At 42.4% G+C, this 15,504-nt stretch overlaps 1 protein-coding gene across 1 annotated transcript in view; it reads left to right on the top strand.

Annotated features, from left to right (window-relative positions):
- HTRA1 (HtrA serine peptidase 1) overlaps nucleotides 1-15,504 on the top strand; it is a 72,642-nt gene that overhangs the window by 36,952 nt on the left and 20,186 nt on the right. Inside the window, exons 2-3 of the mRNA XM_015425386.1 lie at nucleotides 621-720; nucleotides 997-1,201. Of these exons, the coding sequence (XP_015280872.1) occupies nucleotides 621-720; nucleotides 997-1,201 (305 nt within the window). The remainder of the gene's footprint in view (nucleotides 1-620; nucleotides 721-996; nucleotides 1,202-15,504) is intronic.

Below are 15,504 nucleotides of genomic sequence, written 5' to 3'. Positions count from 1 at the left end.
AACATGAGATGGTTTGACATTTTGAAGGAAGCCACGAGGGCCCTCAGTTTGCAAGACCTGAGCAAGGCTGTTAACAATAGGATGTTTTGGAGGTCATTAATTTATAAGGTTGCCATACGTTAGAAGCAACTTGACAGCCCTTCACACACACATCACACATACACACACACACACTCAATAATGTTGTTATTGTTGGAGAGAATGCTGGCAAGAAGCATTTGTAATGCATATGAACTTTTCTGCCCAGAGTCTGTTTTATTTCAAATCAGCTGAATAAGAGCCACTTTAAGCCTCATGAGTAAAAATGCCCTGCCAGATGGCAGTTTACTGTGTGCAGTGGATTGTTTTCTAGTCCGCGCAGAGGCGCTTCACCGTTTGCTATCTGAGGGTCTTTTCCCCAATGCTAGCAATTAAAAACCTTCTCAAGAACAAAACTGTTGTGGCCTCCTGAGCTTTATTTTAAATTCTAACAAATCTGTTTATAATAAAGAGACCTGTTGTGACCTCTTGGGCTCCATTGTGAGTTTTAATAAGTCACAGTTTTTAATACAAGTATTTTGAAACTGTTTACGCTCTCTTTCTGATGAATTATGACGAATGTTTTTTGTTTCAATCCTCAGGCCAGGAAGATCCAAATAGCTTGCGGCACAAATACAACTTTATTGCAGACGTGGTAGAGAAGATAGCACCGGCTGTGGTTCACATTGAATTATTTCGCAAGTAAACAAGATATTCAGATGTTATTTTTTTCCTGGGGATTGTATGGATTTTTTATGCTATTGTGAAAATACTGATTTGTGTAGAAGCTGTTAAACATGAATAACATTACTTATTAAGCTTTTTAAAATAATTTTTAATTTCATGCGGTAATGCATATAATGTGAAAGGTCCTGTGCATCTAATTTCCTATGGCATCACAAAGCCAATTATCTCTTGTCATTTTCTGATGTTCAGAAACTGCTGTGCTTTTTGATACAGATATTTCATGTCTTTCAGACTGCCTTTTTCAAAGAGGGAGGTTTCTGTTGCCAGTGGCTCAGGTTTCGTTGTTTCTGAAGATGGATTAATAGTTACAAATGCCCATGTAGTCACCAATAAGCACAGAGTGAAAGTGGAACTGAAGAATGGTGTCACATATGAAGCTAAAATTAAAGATATTGATGAGAAAGCAGATATAGCACTAATAAAAATAGACACTCAGGTGAGTCAGTGCTGATATATCTACAGTGTAGGGTTGCCAACTCTGGGTTGGGAAATACCTGGAGATTGTGGGGTGGAACCTGAGGAGGGTGGGTTTGAGGAGGGGAGGGACTTTAATGGGGTATAATGCCATAGAGTCCACTTCCCAAAGCAGCCATTTTCTCCAGGTGAACTGATCTCTGTCACCTGGAGGTCAGTTGTAATAATGGGAGAATCTCCAGATACCACCTGGAGATTGGCAACTCTAACTGTGTGGCCAAGATCCACATATTCTTTGTGCAAATGATTTTACCAGAAAACAATGAACTTTAAGAGAACTATTATTACTTGCAGACCAATATTAACCATAGGTAGGATTGCCTGCTCTAGGTTGGGAAATACCTGGAGATTTGGGGGGCGGAGCCTGGGGAGAACAGGGTTTGGAGACGGGGAGGGGGGGCTCATCAGGGTACAATGGCATAGAACCAACTCTCCAAAGCAGCCATTTTCTCCAGGCGAATTGATCTCTGTTGTCTGGAGATCAGTTGTAATAGCAGGAGATCTCCAGGCCCCACCTGAAGGCTGGCAACCCTAACCATGGGTTTCAGAATTCCTATGCACATATTAAGAAAAATTCAATAAAATAATATGCCTCTCTGTATTTTTAAATTGTATTTTAAATATCTAATTAGACTTGTGTTTCAGAAAGAATTGTACTCTTGACAAATGATTATAAAAATGTACATATTGGGGGGAAACCAAATCAGCTGGCTGGGCCTGTGCATGGTTGCTGTATATGTCACTCTCATATATTTTAATTGTGAGGGTGCATCCAGAACAACAAAAGAGTGCAGTTGAGAAAAGAATGGTAGAATTAAGGGCACGGCTGAACTTTTCACATTCGGAGAACTGCATACTCTCTAATAGAACACCCTGCAGTCAAAGGCTAGTAAAACCTTTCATGGGAGTAACGAGGTTTTCACTCTCTGTGGCTCCTTTTTCATATGAAGGATCACATCTTTTCCAGGAAGATTCTTTCTCCTCTTCATACATTACGGTGTCCACCTGGGAGCACAGACAGTTGCTGTGCAGATGTGCCCTAATTCAACCTTGGAAGGGAAATGCACAATTAAGATACTGCTCAATTTCTTTGGACTGCATCTTCTGGCATGTGTTTGATTTTTTCTTCTCCGAAATGTAGCAAGAATAATGTTTGTTTATGCCCTAGAGTGCTCTCTGGTTTTCATGTGGTTAGTTGCTTTGCCACTGTACTTGTGCTATTTCAAAACCTCCCTTTAATACACTGCAGGTGTGCATGTTGTGTTATATAGTTTGGCATTTGTAAAGGGCCAAATGCTGTTTTATTTTCCATTGCATATGGGTTTGGGGAAATGGGGACACACACAAATCCTTAGCCAGTTTTTCAGAGCCCATAGAGCTACTTGGCTGTCCTAACTGCTCAGTCATTCTCAAACGACTGTGCTGAATAAACTTTTTGGCTGAACATGCAAAGGGTACCTCATGGGAAAAGGTGTCACTTTGAAGTGATGTACAGAGTGATTATGATACCAACTTTGCTCTTTTTTATATATACTGTTGGTAGTTTATATACATGTAGATTAAGAGGTCATATGTGTATGCCTGTAGTGTAGAAATTACACACATCTACAGTGTATCGTCTAAACACATGAGTAAATAATGTGTAGGTGCTCCTCTTGGGATTGCAATCCCTCTTTAAAGCAAAATAACTGAATTTAGATTTCAGTTCACTATCAGCATTTTAGCCAGCACAGAAATTTGTAGTATAGCTTTTATCATATATATAGTTACACTTTACTAAATAGATGCCACATGACTCTCCGTATGAATACAAACCTCGTGGCCTGTCATTGAGCAGTGGTTGTGGAAAGTGCTGTCAAGTTAACATCTGACTTATTGCTACCCCTCAGGGTTTTCAAGGGAAGAGACAGTCACAGGTGGTTTGCCATTGCCTGCTTCTGTGTAGCGACCCTGGACTTCCTTGGCGGTTTCCCATCCAAGAACGAACCAGGTCCCATTCCGCTTACCTTCCAAGATCTGATGAGATCAGGGTAGCCTGGGCCATCCTGATCAGAGCGTACTGAGCTGTGTCCTTTCGCCAAAATTCCAAAGATGCTGACATCCTCAGGGCTTACAAGGCTTACAAATTTCTCACACCTGTAAACCAATGGAGAACAAAGGGGGATGTTTGTTTGTTTTACTAGATTGGTTAGCAGCTTTTCTAGGGTTGCCAAGTGGCACTTACCTCCTCTGCGGGGGACTCCCGGGCGGCTCCTGGTGCACGGTTTCCCATCCAAGAACGAACCAGGTCCCATGCCGCTTACCTTCCAAGATCTGATGAGATCAGGGTAGCCTGGGCCATCCTGATCAGAGCGTACTGAGCTGTGTCCTTTCGCCAAAATTCCAAAGATGCTGACATCCTCAGGGCTTACAAGGCTTACAAATTTCTCACACCTGTAAACCAATGGAGAACAAAGGGGGATGTTTGTTTGTTTTACTAGATCGGTTAGCAGCTTTTCTAACATTTCCCAGTGATAGATTCAGGTGGTAGCCGTGTTGGTCTGAAGTAGCAGAACGGCCTTAAAATTTAATACTAAAAAGTCACAACAGTTAAATGATTAAAATAGATGTTCCAGTATTCAGTTGGAAGTGATAGAATAAAACAAGTAGGTCATAAAAGTTAAGTCAACGACTCAGATTAAAACAGGGCTATTAAATGCCCTGGAAGATAGGGAAAAGTGTACATTTCTTGGCTGAATGCCTACAGAGATGGGGACAGTCAAAACTTCTTTGTACAAAGTGTTCCAGAACAGTGGGGTGGGGGGAACTGTGGGGAAAGCCCTGCTACATGTGGAGCCCAGCTTGGCCTCCCAGCAAGATGGATCCTTAAACAGGGACTCCCCAGATGATGCATGGGAAGGGAGGCCTCTGTGAGAGTGATAATCACTAAAATGGATTAGCTGAGGCCATTTAGGTCTTTAAAAGCCAACAACAGCAATTTATAACTGGACTGAAAACAAATAGGAAGCCAGATTAGTTGTTGTATCAGAGATATCACATGCCCACACCTGCTCATACTAGGCAGAAGCTGGCTGCATTATTTTGCACTAGCTGACATTTACAAATTGTATTTTGGGCAGCCCCACATAAAGTGCATTATAGTCATCTAATCTAGAAGTATGGGCTCAAAAATGTAATGCGGGAAGAGCTCTGTTATTTGCTGACTGTTAAGGGATTACGTTCAGCATGTTAGATCATCGATCCCCACAGTACATGTGGTAGGATACTGGTGTGAGTGAACAGAATAGTTTATTGAAAGAACAAAGTTTGAGTCCAGTGTTACCTTTAAGACCAACAAAGTTTTAGTCAAAGTGTAAGCTTTCGTGTGCAAGCACACTTCCTCAGACAAAATGAATCGGACCAACACGGCTACCCCACCTGAATCTAACAATAGTTTATTGAAGAAAGTACCTGCCTTTTCGCCATGTCATTTGTAGGAATATTTCCTGCAACACATCATTTTACTTGTTCATACAGTGCTTAAAGTGCACATGGACTACCTTAAAAGGAGGATGCTATCGATTTTCTCCTGAAGACTTTCCCTTGCTTTTGTAATGATTTTGATGGCTACACTTACGAGCGAATTGAATGGTTATTGTGTGGTCTCTATTCACTGTTTCCCATGCTTTGTATAGACTGTCTAGGATTGGGTTCCCATCAGTTTAACCATAGGGAAATTATATGTATGAACAAAATGTGGTGATTGTGCTTCCATATATCAGTTCTACCATATGACTGGATACACTATTAGATGACTGAGTGGGTGATAATATGATTGGAGAAAGTTTTGGATAGTTATGTGGGTAAACTCTTTAGTGTATTTGCTGGTGGCTTGATGAAAATTATCTGCATCTTCTTATTTATACTTGGCTGGGAAAAGGGGGACGTAGAAGTGAAAACCTGTTATATGTAGAAAACAAAGGAGAGAGAATTCACTGAGATGACTGTTCTGGACACTGCTGCAAGCTAGAGTTTTGGCAAGGATTAGCAGAGGAAGTGCACTGATGAATACACACAGTGGCTGAGTGCAGCCATTTCCTTTTAAGCATTGTTTCCTGAATTATTTTATGTATTGTTTTTGGAAAGAGGAAAATAATGTGCTGTAGGAAATATTAGAGTGTGTACAGTTGTTTTAGTGGATGCAGATTATGAATAGATTTATACATGTCATCATTTCTTTCACATGCTCTGATATCCGAGCAACCCCCCCAAAGCACTTTTATTTATAGTGCATCGTTATTATTGTTTAACAAGACGGGGACCCGCGATACTCGCGGGGGAGGGAGCAGAGCTCTGTCTCCTCCATCCCCCCCGCTCGATCTCCCCGAGGAGGCGGCGGCGGCGAGGCCGGTCCTTCCCCCCCCGCCCGGCTCCGAGGTGGCGGCGGGCGGCGGAGAGGCCGGTCCTCCCCCCACCCGCCCGGCTCCGAGGCGGAGGCGGCGGCGGAGAGGCCGGTCCTCCCCCCCTTTGCCGGGCTTGGCGTCGCCGGCGAGGCCGGTCCTCCCCCCGCCCGGCTGGCTCCGAGGAGGAGGTGGCGGCGCGGCGGCGGTGGCGAGGTCAGCTACAGAGCGTTCCGTGCGCATGTGCACGGAACGCTCTTGCACTTTCGGGGGGATTTAAACATCCCCCCCCAAACTTTTCTACTTTTAGCATTTTTGTGCACACGTGGGGACTGGCCCACGTGTGCACAAACCTCCCCCTCCCCCCCAAGTGCCCCCGGAGCACTGATTTAGCGATCCGCACTCCGGGGGCAACTTGGCTATTAGATATATAGATAAATTTTGTTTAGGTGCTTAAGCATCTGTATTGTAAAAGGCTGGATCCAGAGAACTGTGAGCAGAGTATGTGCAGCAGTAATATTTGCCAACTTCTCACCTAACCTTCTTTCTGAATTCCTTGAGGTTTCTGAGGGCTGAAGATTCTCAGGGGGGGGCAGGTTTTTCTTCCAGTTGCAGCCCTCAGAAATTGTCCTTTGTCTGTACATGCTGCACAGGGAGTAATTTCTGTTGATTCCTCCCTTATGCTCCATGCTATACTGTTCCTTAATGCTCCCTCCCTTTTGAGGAGTGGCTTTTTGGAGGGAAGAGGAGAATAGGAGAAGGTTGCAAAATGAAGGGAGAGGTGACAAAAGATTGTTCCATGGACTCATTTCTCAGTTCTTTTTGAGTCTAGTCTGTTGCATTTTAATTCAGTGTGGTCTAATTTTTGAAATTTTGTATGCCCCTTTAAGCGCCTGTTGATAGTATACCATCTCACAATTCTGTTTCTGAAAAAAGGATATATTTTCTGCTTGGGCAGACTATTCAAAGATGGAGATGACAGTATTCTGTTGCTTATCGGGCCAGACCTTGAAACACATGAACATTTGCTGTAAGTTTCCATGTTGCTGACATTTCTAAAAGAGTTACATTTTTGCAGCCATGTGCATACAATTTTCCTTTAAGTGAAGTACTGGCTCCGGACAGGCTGCTTTCCTAAACAGGATAGGAGGTTAAATAAGGTATTAAAGTGTCGGCACCAGTAGCATGAACTGATTTCTACTGAGCTACCCCTTTTTTCCATGGGGGGAAAAATAGTGTAAATGAGAACCAGATCTATTAAATTGGGATTTCCCTTTGCCTTTTCCATATGGTTATGCTGACCTAGCTGTTCTGAAGATATATAGTAAAATTAGATAATTTGAATAAGAGATCTGAGGACATGAGGCTTCTTTATTGGCTAACAATGCTGGATTTGTTTGAAAGGGAGGAGGGAAAAATAGTAATTTTGGAAAACAATAATATAAGAGAAATACTGAGGGTGGGAGGAAGCAGCAAAAATGGCAGAGCTAATAGCTATACTGAACTGCCCAGCTGGCCTATTTAGTGGACTTTTCCAGTTGTCTGCAGCAGCTCATCAAAGCCTAAGATCTTTTAGTTAGACATGTGAGGGATTGAACCTGGGGCCTTCTGAAAACTCATTGAATGGGAACTTTCAGTATGCAGGGCTATTTTTGGGCAGGAACGCACAGGAACGGAGTTCCAGCTGGCTCCCAAGTTGGCCACGTCCAGCAGGAACTCATTAGCATAATAGGCCACACCCAACAGCAGAAACTCATTAAGATTGGCTACATTAGGGGTGTGTGGCCTAACATGCAAAGGAGTTCCTGCTACAAAAAAAGGCCCTGGGTTTTGACAACAAACAAGGTAAACAGAATAACAAGCAAAAGGTGGGTGTGGCTGGATGAGCACACTTCTGGTAACATGGGGGTGTAGCCTAATGTGCTAATGAGCTGTGCTGTCAGGGTTGTGGCCTAATATGCTAATGAGTTTCTGCTGTTGGGTGTGGCCTATTATGCTAATGAGTTCCTGCTGGGCTTTTTCTACAAAAAGAGCCCTGAGTATGAGAAACTGTAACCAAAGTAATGTGTTATCAGTACTGCAGGAATACATAAAGCCACCTTATTCTGAGTCAGACTGATAGGCTATCAAGGTCATTACTGTTTACTCTGACTTGTAGCATCTCTCCAGGGTCTCAGATAGAGGTCTTTCACATCACCTGCTGCCTAATTCTTTTAACTGGAGATGCCAGGGACTGAACCTGGGCCTTTTTGCAAGCAAAGTAGATAATCTAATACTGATCCATGGCCTACTTCCTTTCCCACTTCTAATCACTGCTGGCAGTCACAGGACCTTGCAATACATGATCCGTAAGGGGAAGAAAATAGAAAACACAGTGTTGTAGTAAATAAAGGGAACTGTGTTATTTGAAACAGTTTCATACCATCGTAATAGGCCTAGCAGTGTCCTTGAGTATGGAAACTAAATTTTATAGCACTGAAAATCCTGAATACTGCAAAGGGGGGGGGGGAACCGGCACCAAGCCAGGATGGCATGATCAGACCATCCTGACAGCATGAGAGCGTGCTTGTATGATCAGACGGCGGAAAGTCCGTCCGTGGTCCGTTGGAACCTGTTAGAGCCGGACTTTCCCTGGTGTCTTTTAACTCCACTTCTGTGGTGGAGCAGCACGGGTTGCCAACGACTGCGGGACGCTTCCCAAATGTTGCTGTCTGATCACTCCCTTTAGATCCTGCAGGCATTTGCACCTATATCGGATCTAAAGGTGCGTGTGATCGCAGCCTAAGTCTTTTATTCTGAAACAAAATAGCTGTCACCCCTTTCCCTCTTGCCAATTCACCAGAGCCCTTATCCTTTTCTCACAGAAATAAAATAAAAGCTTGGGAAGAAAGCCCATGATTAGAATTAGGTCACTTACAAACTTTTGGTGATTCCACACTAGCTATGATAGCACAGTTACTATCATTTATATATGTAGTCAATTCATTCCATTTTACAAACTTTCAAAGGGGAAAAAAAGAACAACTAAAAAGCTACATAAACACTTTTTCATATATTTTAAATTGCCTTTTATGGATCTGAAGTCTCTTCTTCCGTAGCAACATGTCTATATGTTTTTTCCCCTTACAAGGGTGATAATTCATTTCCAATCTCTTCTCAGTAGCTCTCAAAAATTCATATCTCCATCCTATATTGTCCTTTTTAGCCTTCCAAACAAATTTTTCTTGTCTCTTTCTTTTCCAATTTTTCTTATTTTTGGAAAAAAGTCTTTGTACCTTTCTTTTTGTTGCTTCCCTCTTCAAATAGCTCGCTTTAGTTGTCTTCTTATTTTGTCTTTGGGTCAATAAATATGGCTTCTCTATACTTTCCTTTTTTTGCTGGCACATAGAGATCTCTGCAGAACTCTGACCGCATTGTTCCAGTTTTTCACTACTCTCTGTCTCCAATTGGGGGCCATGGAAACTTGCAAACACTTGTTCAATGCCCTTTTGTATTCCCTCCTTCAAAATCCTCAGAAATTGTTCGACTGACATTTCTTCCGCTAGGGTGTTTTCGTCAATTTCCTCCTCCATGTTGGTTCCCCTTGCAAACGCCATTTTATGCTAAGTCATTCAAGATTCAACATTAAATATCATTCAATTGGTATTGAAATGACAAACTCCTTCAATACCGGTTATTGAGCAGATGAGGAAGATGAACGAGGGGCTAAATCTTTTCGAAGGGAATAATCATTATTACCCCAGAAAACAAATAGAAATTAACACTCCACTCCTTCCTTCTCAATTTCTAGCTGCTTTCTTTTTCCATTTATGGCCATTAGTTTGGTGTATTTTGCTAACCTTCTTCTCTGCGCTTCTTTACACTTTAAGATATATGTACTCACAGTTTTTTTTGTTCTAAATTTCCTTCTGTATTGCTTTGTTGCTGCTGTTATAATCCATATGAGTTCGAATATAGGTAAACGGGATGCGGCAGCTATGAGAAACATGGCGTCCATGCTCCTCTTCACAGACCGCTCTTGCTTCAGGGCAAGAAGTGGACACCCCCCACGTTGCCAGTCACGGGAGGAGCCACGACAGAGCCCCCGGCTCCAGATCTCTCTCCGGGAGATCTGGCTGGGTGCTCCTGAGACCCGGGGAGCCCCCAAACGTAACGGAAAGGAATCGGGCATCTCGGAGCAATCCGAAGACTGCCCGTCGCCGCACCGACCGGAAGTCTCAAAGTATAGTTCCGATTGTCAGCCTCTGAACTATTAGCTGTGGTTGTGTGTTTTTAAATGTATTGTCAACTTTAGTGCCATTACATCACTGTATATTGCTGCATTTCTTTTTCTACCATTAGACAGTTATCCTGGTCAAAAGGTATAACTAGTGTTAATCAGTTCAGACTGAAGGTATACCTTAGCTAATGTCAGTAAACAGAGGGGAGGAGGAAAAGATTCATAATTAGAACAAAATCTCTTGTACAGAGGGGAAAATCTGGGTTGTAAATTATATTGAGGTGCGATATACACTAGTGCAGGGGTGTCGAACTCATTTGTTATGAGGGCCGGATATGACATAAATGAGACCTTGCTGGGCCAGGCCATGTGTGTCATAAAATGTAATGCCAGGTAGTGGAGATATAAACTTTGTAAAGGACACAAACACAAAGGTTTTTTTTAACTTAAAATAAAAACATGCTTAAAACAGCACTCTTGCAATATTTTGTTTATTTGACAGTGTCTGATAACTGACACCTCTTGCTCTGAATTATTGCATCAGAATGTCTGTGCTGTTGCAATCTTGAGTACGCTGTTCAGGTGTGTATCTGTAACCTACGATGACGCAGCAGCAGCGGAACTGGAAGAAGCAGAAGACAGCCAGTTCCACTGTGGGACTGTAAGAAGCCCTCTGGGGGCCTGATCCGGCCCTGGGGTTGCATGTTTGACAACCCTGCACTAGTGTGTGGATCCTTCATTGTAATTCTGCATGCTGCTAATGCTGGAACAGCAATGACTTGATTGCAAAAAATGGCCGCTATGCTTCCTCACTTTGGGAATGTAAAGAGAGGTTTGAAGGAGGAATCTCTGTTGAAAAGAAGATACAATGGTAGGTTGTGAATTACTTTAGTTTGTAGCAGTGTTTTTAGGTTGAACAATTTCTATTCTGCCTGTTGGTAAGTGGAACAAAACCATGTGATTAAGCAAAGTCTTTTGTCCTGCTACCTTTTAAATATTTCTTTGGGAGATGTTGCAGCTATATGTACTGTCTGTTTGGTGAGTTATCAGTAGCAGTGATGGTGAGCATGGAGCGAAGGAAGAAGGTTTTGTCCTGAGAAAACACCATAAGTAGCCAAATGTTGAAAGTGTGGCTTTTCTGCTGCTCTGTGCAGCTGACTCTGTATCTAGGAATCTGAGAGTGTTAGTGAAAAAACAGGGATTTCTGGATTTGATAATAATGAGAAACTAGAGTTAGTACTGACTGCAGTTAGCAAGTCAAGTAAAAACTTTTTTCCCCATCAACAAACTATAATTTGTTAGGCAGCTTGCATTCAGATAGAATGATTAGGGCCCCTGCCACACGGCAGGGGGAAAGCCTCTAAAAGCGCGGCTTTTAAAAGCCATGCCAAAGTTGAGACGCCGCGGTGGGATCCCACGGATCCCCTGGTCGCGGCGCCTTTTCTCCCCAGCACGATCAGACGTCGGGGAGAAAACACGGCCCTGACGGGGAGCCTGCCGAACTGCGCATGTCAGAGCATGCGCAGTTCGGCTAGGAGCCGGGGATGCGCCGGCGCAAAAACGCACCGGCGATCCGACGGCCCGGCTTGTGGCGCGTCGTCCGGATGAACCACCTCGGGTAGGTGGTTCACTTTTGACGCGCCTCATCGGGGGAAGGGCCGGATCGGAGACGGGAGCGCAACGCCAGCCAGATGTTGGCGTGGGATTGCGCCCGTTTGCTCCGTCTCCAATCCGGCCCACTCCCGGCCCAAAACGCCTCGTATGAACGGGGCCAAAGTAGAGTATAACTCAACCATTAAGTACTGACCAGTGTTCCCTCTAAGCTGAGTTAGTGTGAGCTAGCTCACAGTTTTTTAGCCTTCGGCTCACACACTTTTGTCTTTGCTCAGGAAGGAGGGCTCCAGAGCAAACTCATTTATGTGGCAGTCAAATTGCTCGCTCACAACTTTAATGCCAGTAGCTCACAATGTAGAATTTTTGCTCACACGACTCCACAGCTTAGAGGGAACATTGGTACTGACTGTGGTTTGTTGTGAGGGCTGAATGTATCCTTAAAGAGATGGGCAGGGAAATAATGGGACATGATTGTATAGACTGCCAGTATTTGAATTCTTGATCGTGACATGATGTTAATCTGAAACAAGATATATGGAGCTTTGGTATATGATTTGAAGTGGTGGTGGAAATGTAGATCAAAAAGAATCCAAGCTTCTCAGTAAATATTAATGTTAGTTCAAGATTTAAATAACATGGAACTAAGCAATGTGGCTTCATGATTGACATAGCCAAAAGAAGCTAATACCTATTTTGTGAGCAGCAGCAGTTTGAAAACTGTAAGGGCTTTTTAATATATAAAAAGGAAACACATGTTTTCATTTACATAAGTAACCAAGTCAGCTAGGATTTCACTTCAAGGCCTTGCAAATAGTAAAGAATATGCAGCAAGTTAGGCATTGGTAAGTCTTAACATGTAACCCGTTAGACAGAACAGCAGTATTTCCAAAATATGGGTTAGCCTTTTCTGTTCCTTTGAGCAAAAGTAAACTGGATGAAGCCATAATGAATACAAGACACGTTCTGTGATTACATAATGGCTGCTTAAAGGCCAAAAACCCCCAAAAACTGAGCAAACCTCCCACATAGAAGGCTACAACAGAAAATGACCATGCTTTCTATATCGTGCTATCTACAAGTGCCATGTGCATAGCTAAAGGCATTCATCCCTGCCCTGCATCAAAAATTTTCAGTATATAATTTATTAATAGCTGTTTGGGGCTTAATTATATAAAACATAACCTGTTTGCACTTAGGCTCTTTGTGTTTCATCTCCAGTAAAATATTTGAATAGACAGAGAAAATGTATTTATTTCATCTTCCAAAGTCAGACTTTTAAAAACGACTCCTGGAGAATTGGGGTTAACGGTAGTGATTGCCCATGTCTGACGTGAACACTCCCCATCCCAAATCACCAGATGGAGATGATTATAAATTTGTACATTTCCTTTTCCTGTGGTTATGAAGTAGGTGCCTTTTTTCTTTTTGCTCAATAGGACATGATCAGTCCTCCTTCAAAGACGCAACATTTAGCTCAGAGTTATGCCACTGCTAAATAGCCATGTTATATTTACAGGCATACATGTCCAGATAACATGGAGTACTGAATTAGGAAATACAGCTAATCATGTGCACAGACATAACTTGAGCTATGCACATTGGGATGAATCCTATCCTTTTGTTCCATCAGTATCTGCATTGTTCCTCTGGCATGCGATACCTCCAATGATGCCTCTTCTTTGACCTATTGGTGCCTAGCACCAAAGGAATACACCAACAGCTACAAAATGAAATGGTGGGATTCAGCTCACTGTTTGTAATTAATTCACTGCACTCTGCCCTGGCAGTCTCAGAAGGGGAGGGGGCGATTATAATTTGAATGGTAATATAGATGTGGCTGTTTGCAACATGATTTAATATATTGTGCAATATGACCTAAATGCTGCTGTGGCATCATATCTAATTACTTACCTACCTACTTGGCAGTCTTTTTCCTTCTCCACTTCATGCTCAGTTTTTTAACTTTTATGTACTTTGAGGGAGGTCTTCTGATGTGTTTAGAAAACAGACCACAATTTATAAAAAAAATAATGAAAAGAAAAACTGTCATCTGAATCCATGGAATAAAAGACATTTATATGTTAGCACATTAAAAAAATAAGTCTGACTTCATTAGATTTCTTAAACCACTGTGAGGTAAACATCTGAGAAGAAAACTTCTAAGATCTGGTTATATGTTTTAGGGTCAAGATCATTTCCACATGTTTTATAAGAGGTACCTCTGAAAGTCAACCAGTTTGTTTTCAAAACTTCTGGCTATTAACATCCTTAGGCATAAACACACAACATTTGCTTTGCTGCTTTCCACAGACTGTGTACACAGGGGAAAGAAGCCAAATCCTCTCTGGCCACACAAATACTGTAACCACAGGGCTGTAGAAGGGAGGCAAAACCACATGAACTGATCAGACAAACAGAAGGGAAGACATCAGTCAAAATAGGAACTAAGAGGGCAAAAGTTCGCATTTTGTTTCTAGTGCTGAAGTGAGTGGGCCTCCAGCAGTATAATGCTGAGGAACAAATACAAAATTGATCTCCTGCATTGACTGCTGATAATCTTATACACTATTACCAGGAGCACTCAAAATTGGATTTGGTTGGAGGCAAATATCTTTGCAGCTTCTCTTGGAGGCAAATAATCTCTCTACACCTTCTCTTAGATGTGATCTCTGGAAACAACAGGACTTAGTGGAGGGGGTTGTCTGCCAGGCACATTTTTTGGTCCCATATTCTCTCTGTCTCCCTAATGAAAACTCCCTAATGAAAATCCAGTTAATGAAAATTTGTACTTGTGGTGTTCTCCCTCAGCTTGTTCGGGGAGGATCTGTGGCTTGTCCATTTTACACACAGAAGGTTGCAGGTTCCATTGCCAGCATATCAAGTTAAAAAGATCATTTAGTAGGTGATCTCTGCTCAAGTCCCTGGAGAGCTGCTGCCAGTCAGAGTAGATAGTGCTCACCTTAATGGTCTGATTCAGTACAAGGCAACTTCACGTGTCCATGTGCATGCAGAGCCTCCAGAAATTCAAAGGCATGACGTCAGCAACTGTGATGACACCCAACCTTGGTTACCACCAGCTCCTCTCTGGATGTTTGTGAATATTCTCCCTGCCTCATTTACTTCATTCATTTTTTTTAAATCAGAGAGCAAGTTGTACTTTTCCCATTGTTGAGAAGCAATAGGCAGCTGTGCTTCTGTCATATCTTCTTCATAATTTCCAGTTTATTGAAACAGGTACACAAGTCCTTCTATAAAACATTAACTATTGTCATGTAGCCAATCCCAACGGAGTAATTTTTGTGATTTTATTTTTTCTCTTGGTATTATTTTATAAAGTAAACCATGAAATAGAGATGCAGTTCTCCCCAAATATTAAACATTGTTTAATATCTTTGTATTAGGGGATTTTTTTGTATTTTTGATATGTGTGTGCATGTGAGTGTGTGTGCACCTGGAAGTCATGGCGACCTCTGGTGACTGACCCCTGTTGGGTACCTGAAAGATATTCAGAGTGGTGGCTGAATAAAGCCTGCCCCCACCTCCTAACTGCTGGTGTTACAAGAGGTCTCCTATCCAAGTTCTTGCCAGAGTCGACCCTGCTTTGCTTCTAGGATCTGACGAGATCGGTCTTGCCTGGTCTTTGTAAATTTGTTGCACTGTGTGTACTCATTCCATTCTATTTAATCTTCCTGCTTGCCTTTTATCATATTCCAGATCTTTGCTGTTCACTTTTAACTGTGGCTTTCTTTGGGAATCCCATGATGGATTTGATGTGGCACTGATGCCTCATTTCTGTTAGTGGATGCTGGTGTATCTAATTTCAGGCCTACTTCTATGGATTTTTTCCTTGCATATTTGAGGGTAGAGTCAATATTTCATTGGCCAAGTCATACTCTGGCATCGCAGTGGAAAGTAAGCTTTTATTGTGGACCCGATAGGTTCACTCACCCAATCTGCTAGACCATGTGAATGTATCACAAGCCTGTGAACATATTGAACTTGGAAGTACATTGTTTTCTTTGGCAGTTTGTTAAGAAATAAAATAGCATTCCT

This window comes from Gekko japonicus, unplaced genomic scaffold (assembly GCF_001447785.1).
Source record: "Gekko japonicus isolate JY-2015 unplaced genomic scaffold, Gekko_japonicus_V1.1 scaffold183, whole genome shotgun sequence".
NCBI lineage: Eukaryota > Metazoa > Chordata > Lepidosauria > Squamata > Gekkonidae > Gekko > Gekko japonicus.
This window is presented reverse-complemented; position numbering and strand designations above follow the sequence as displayed.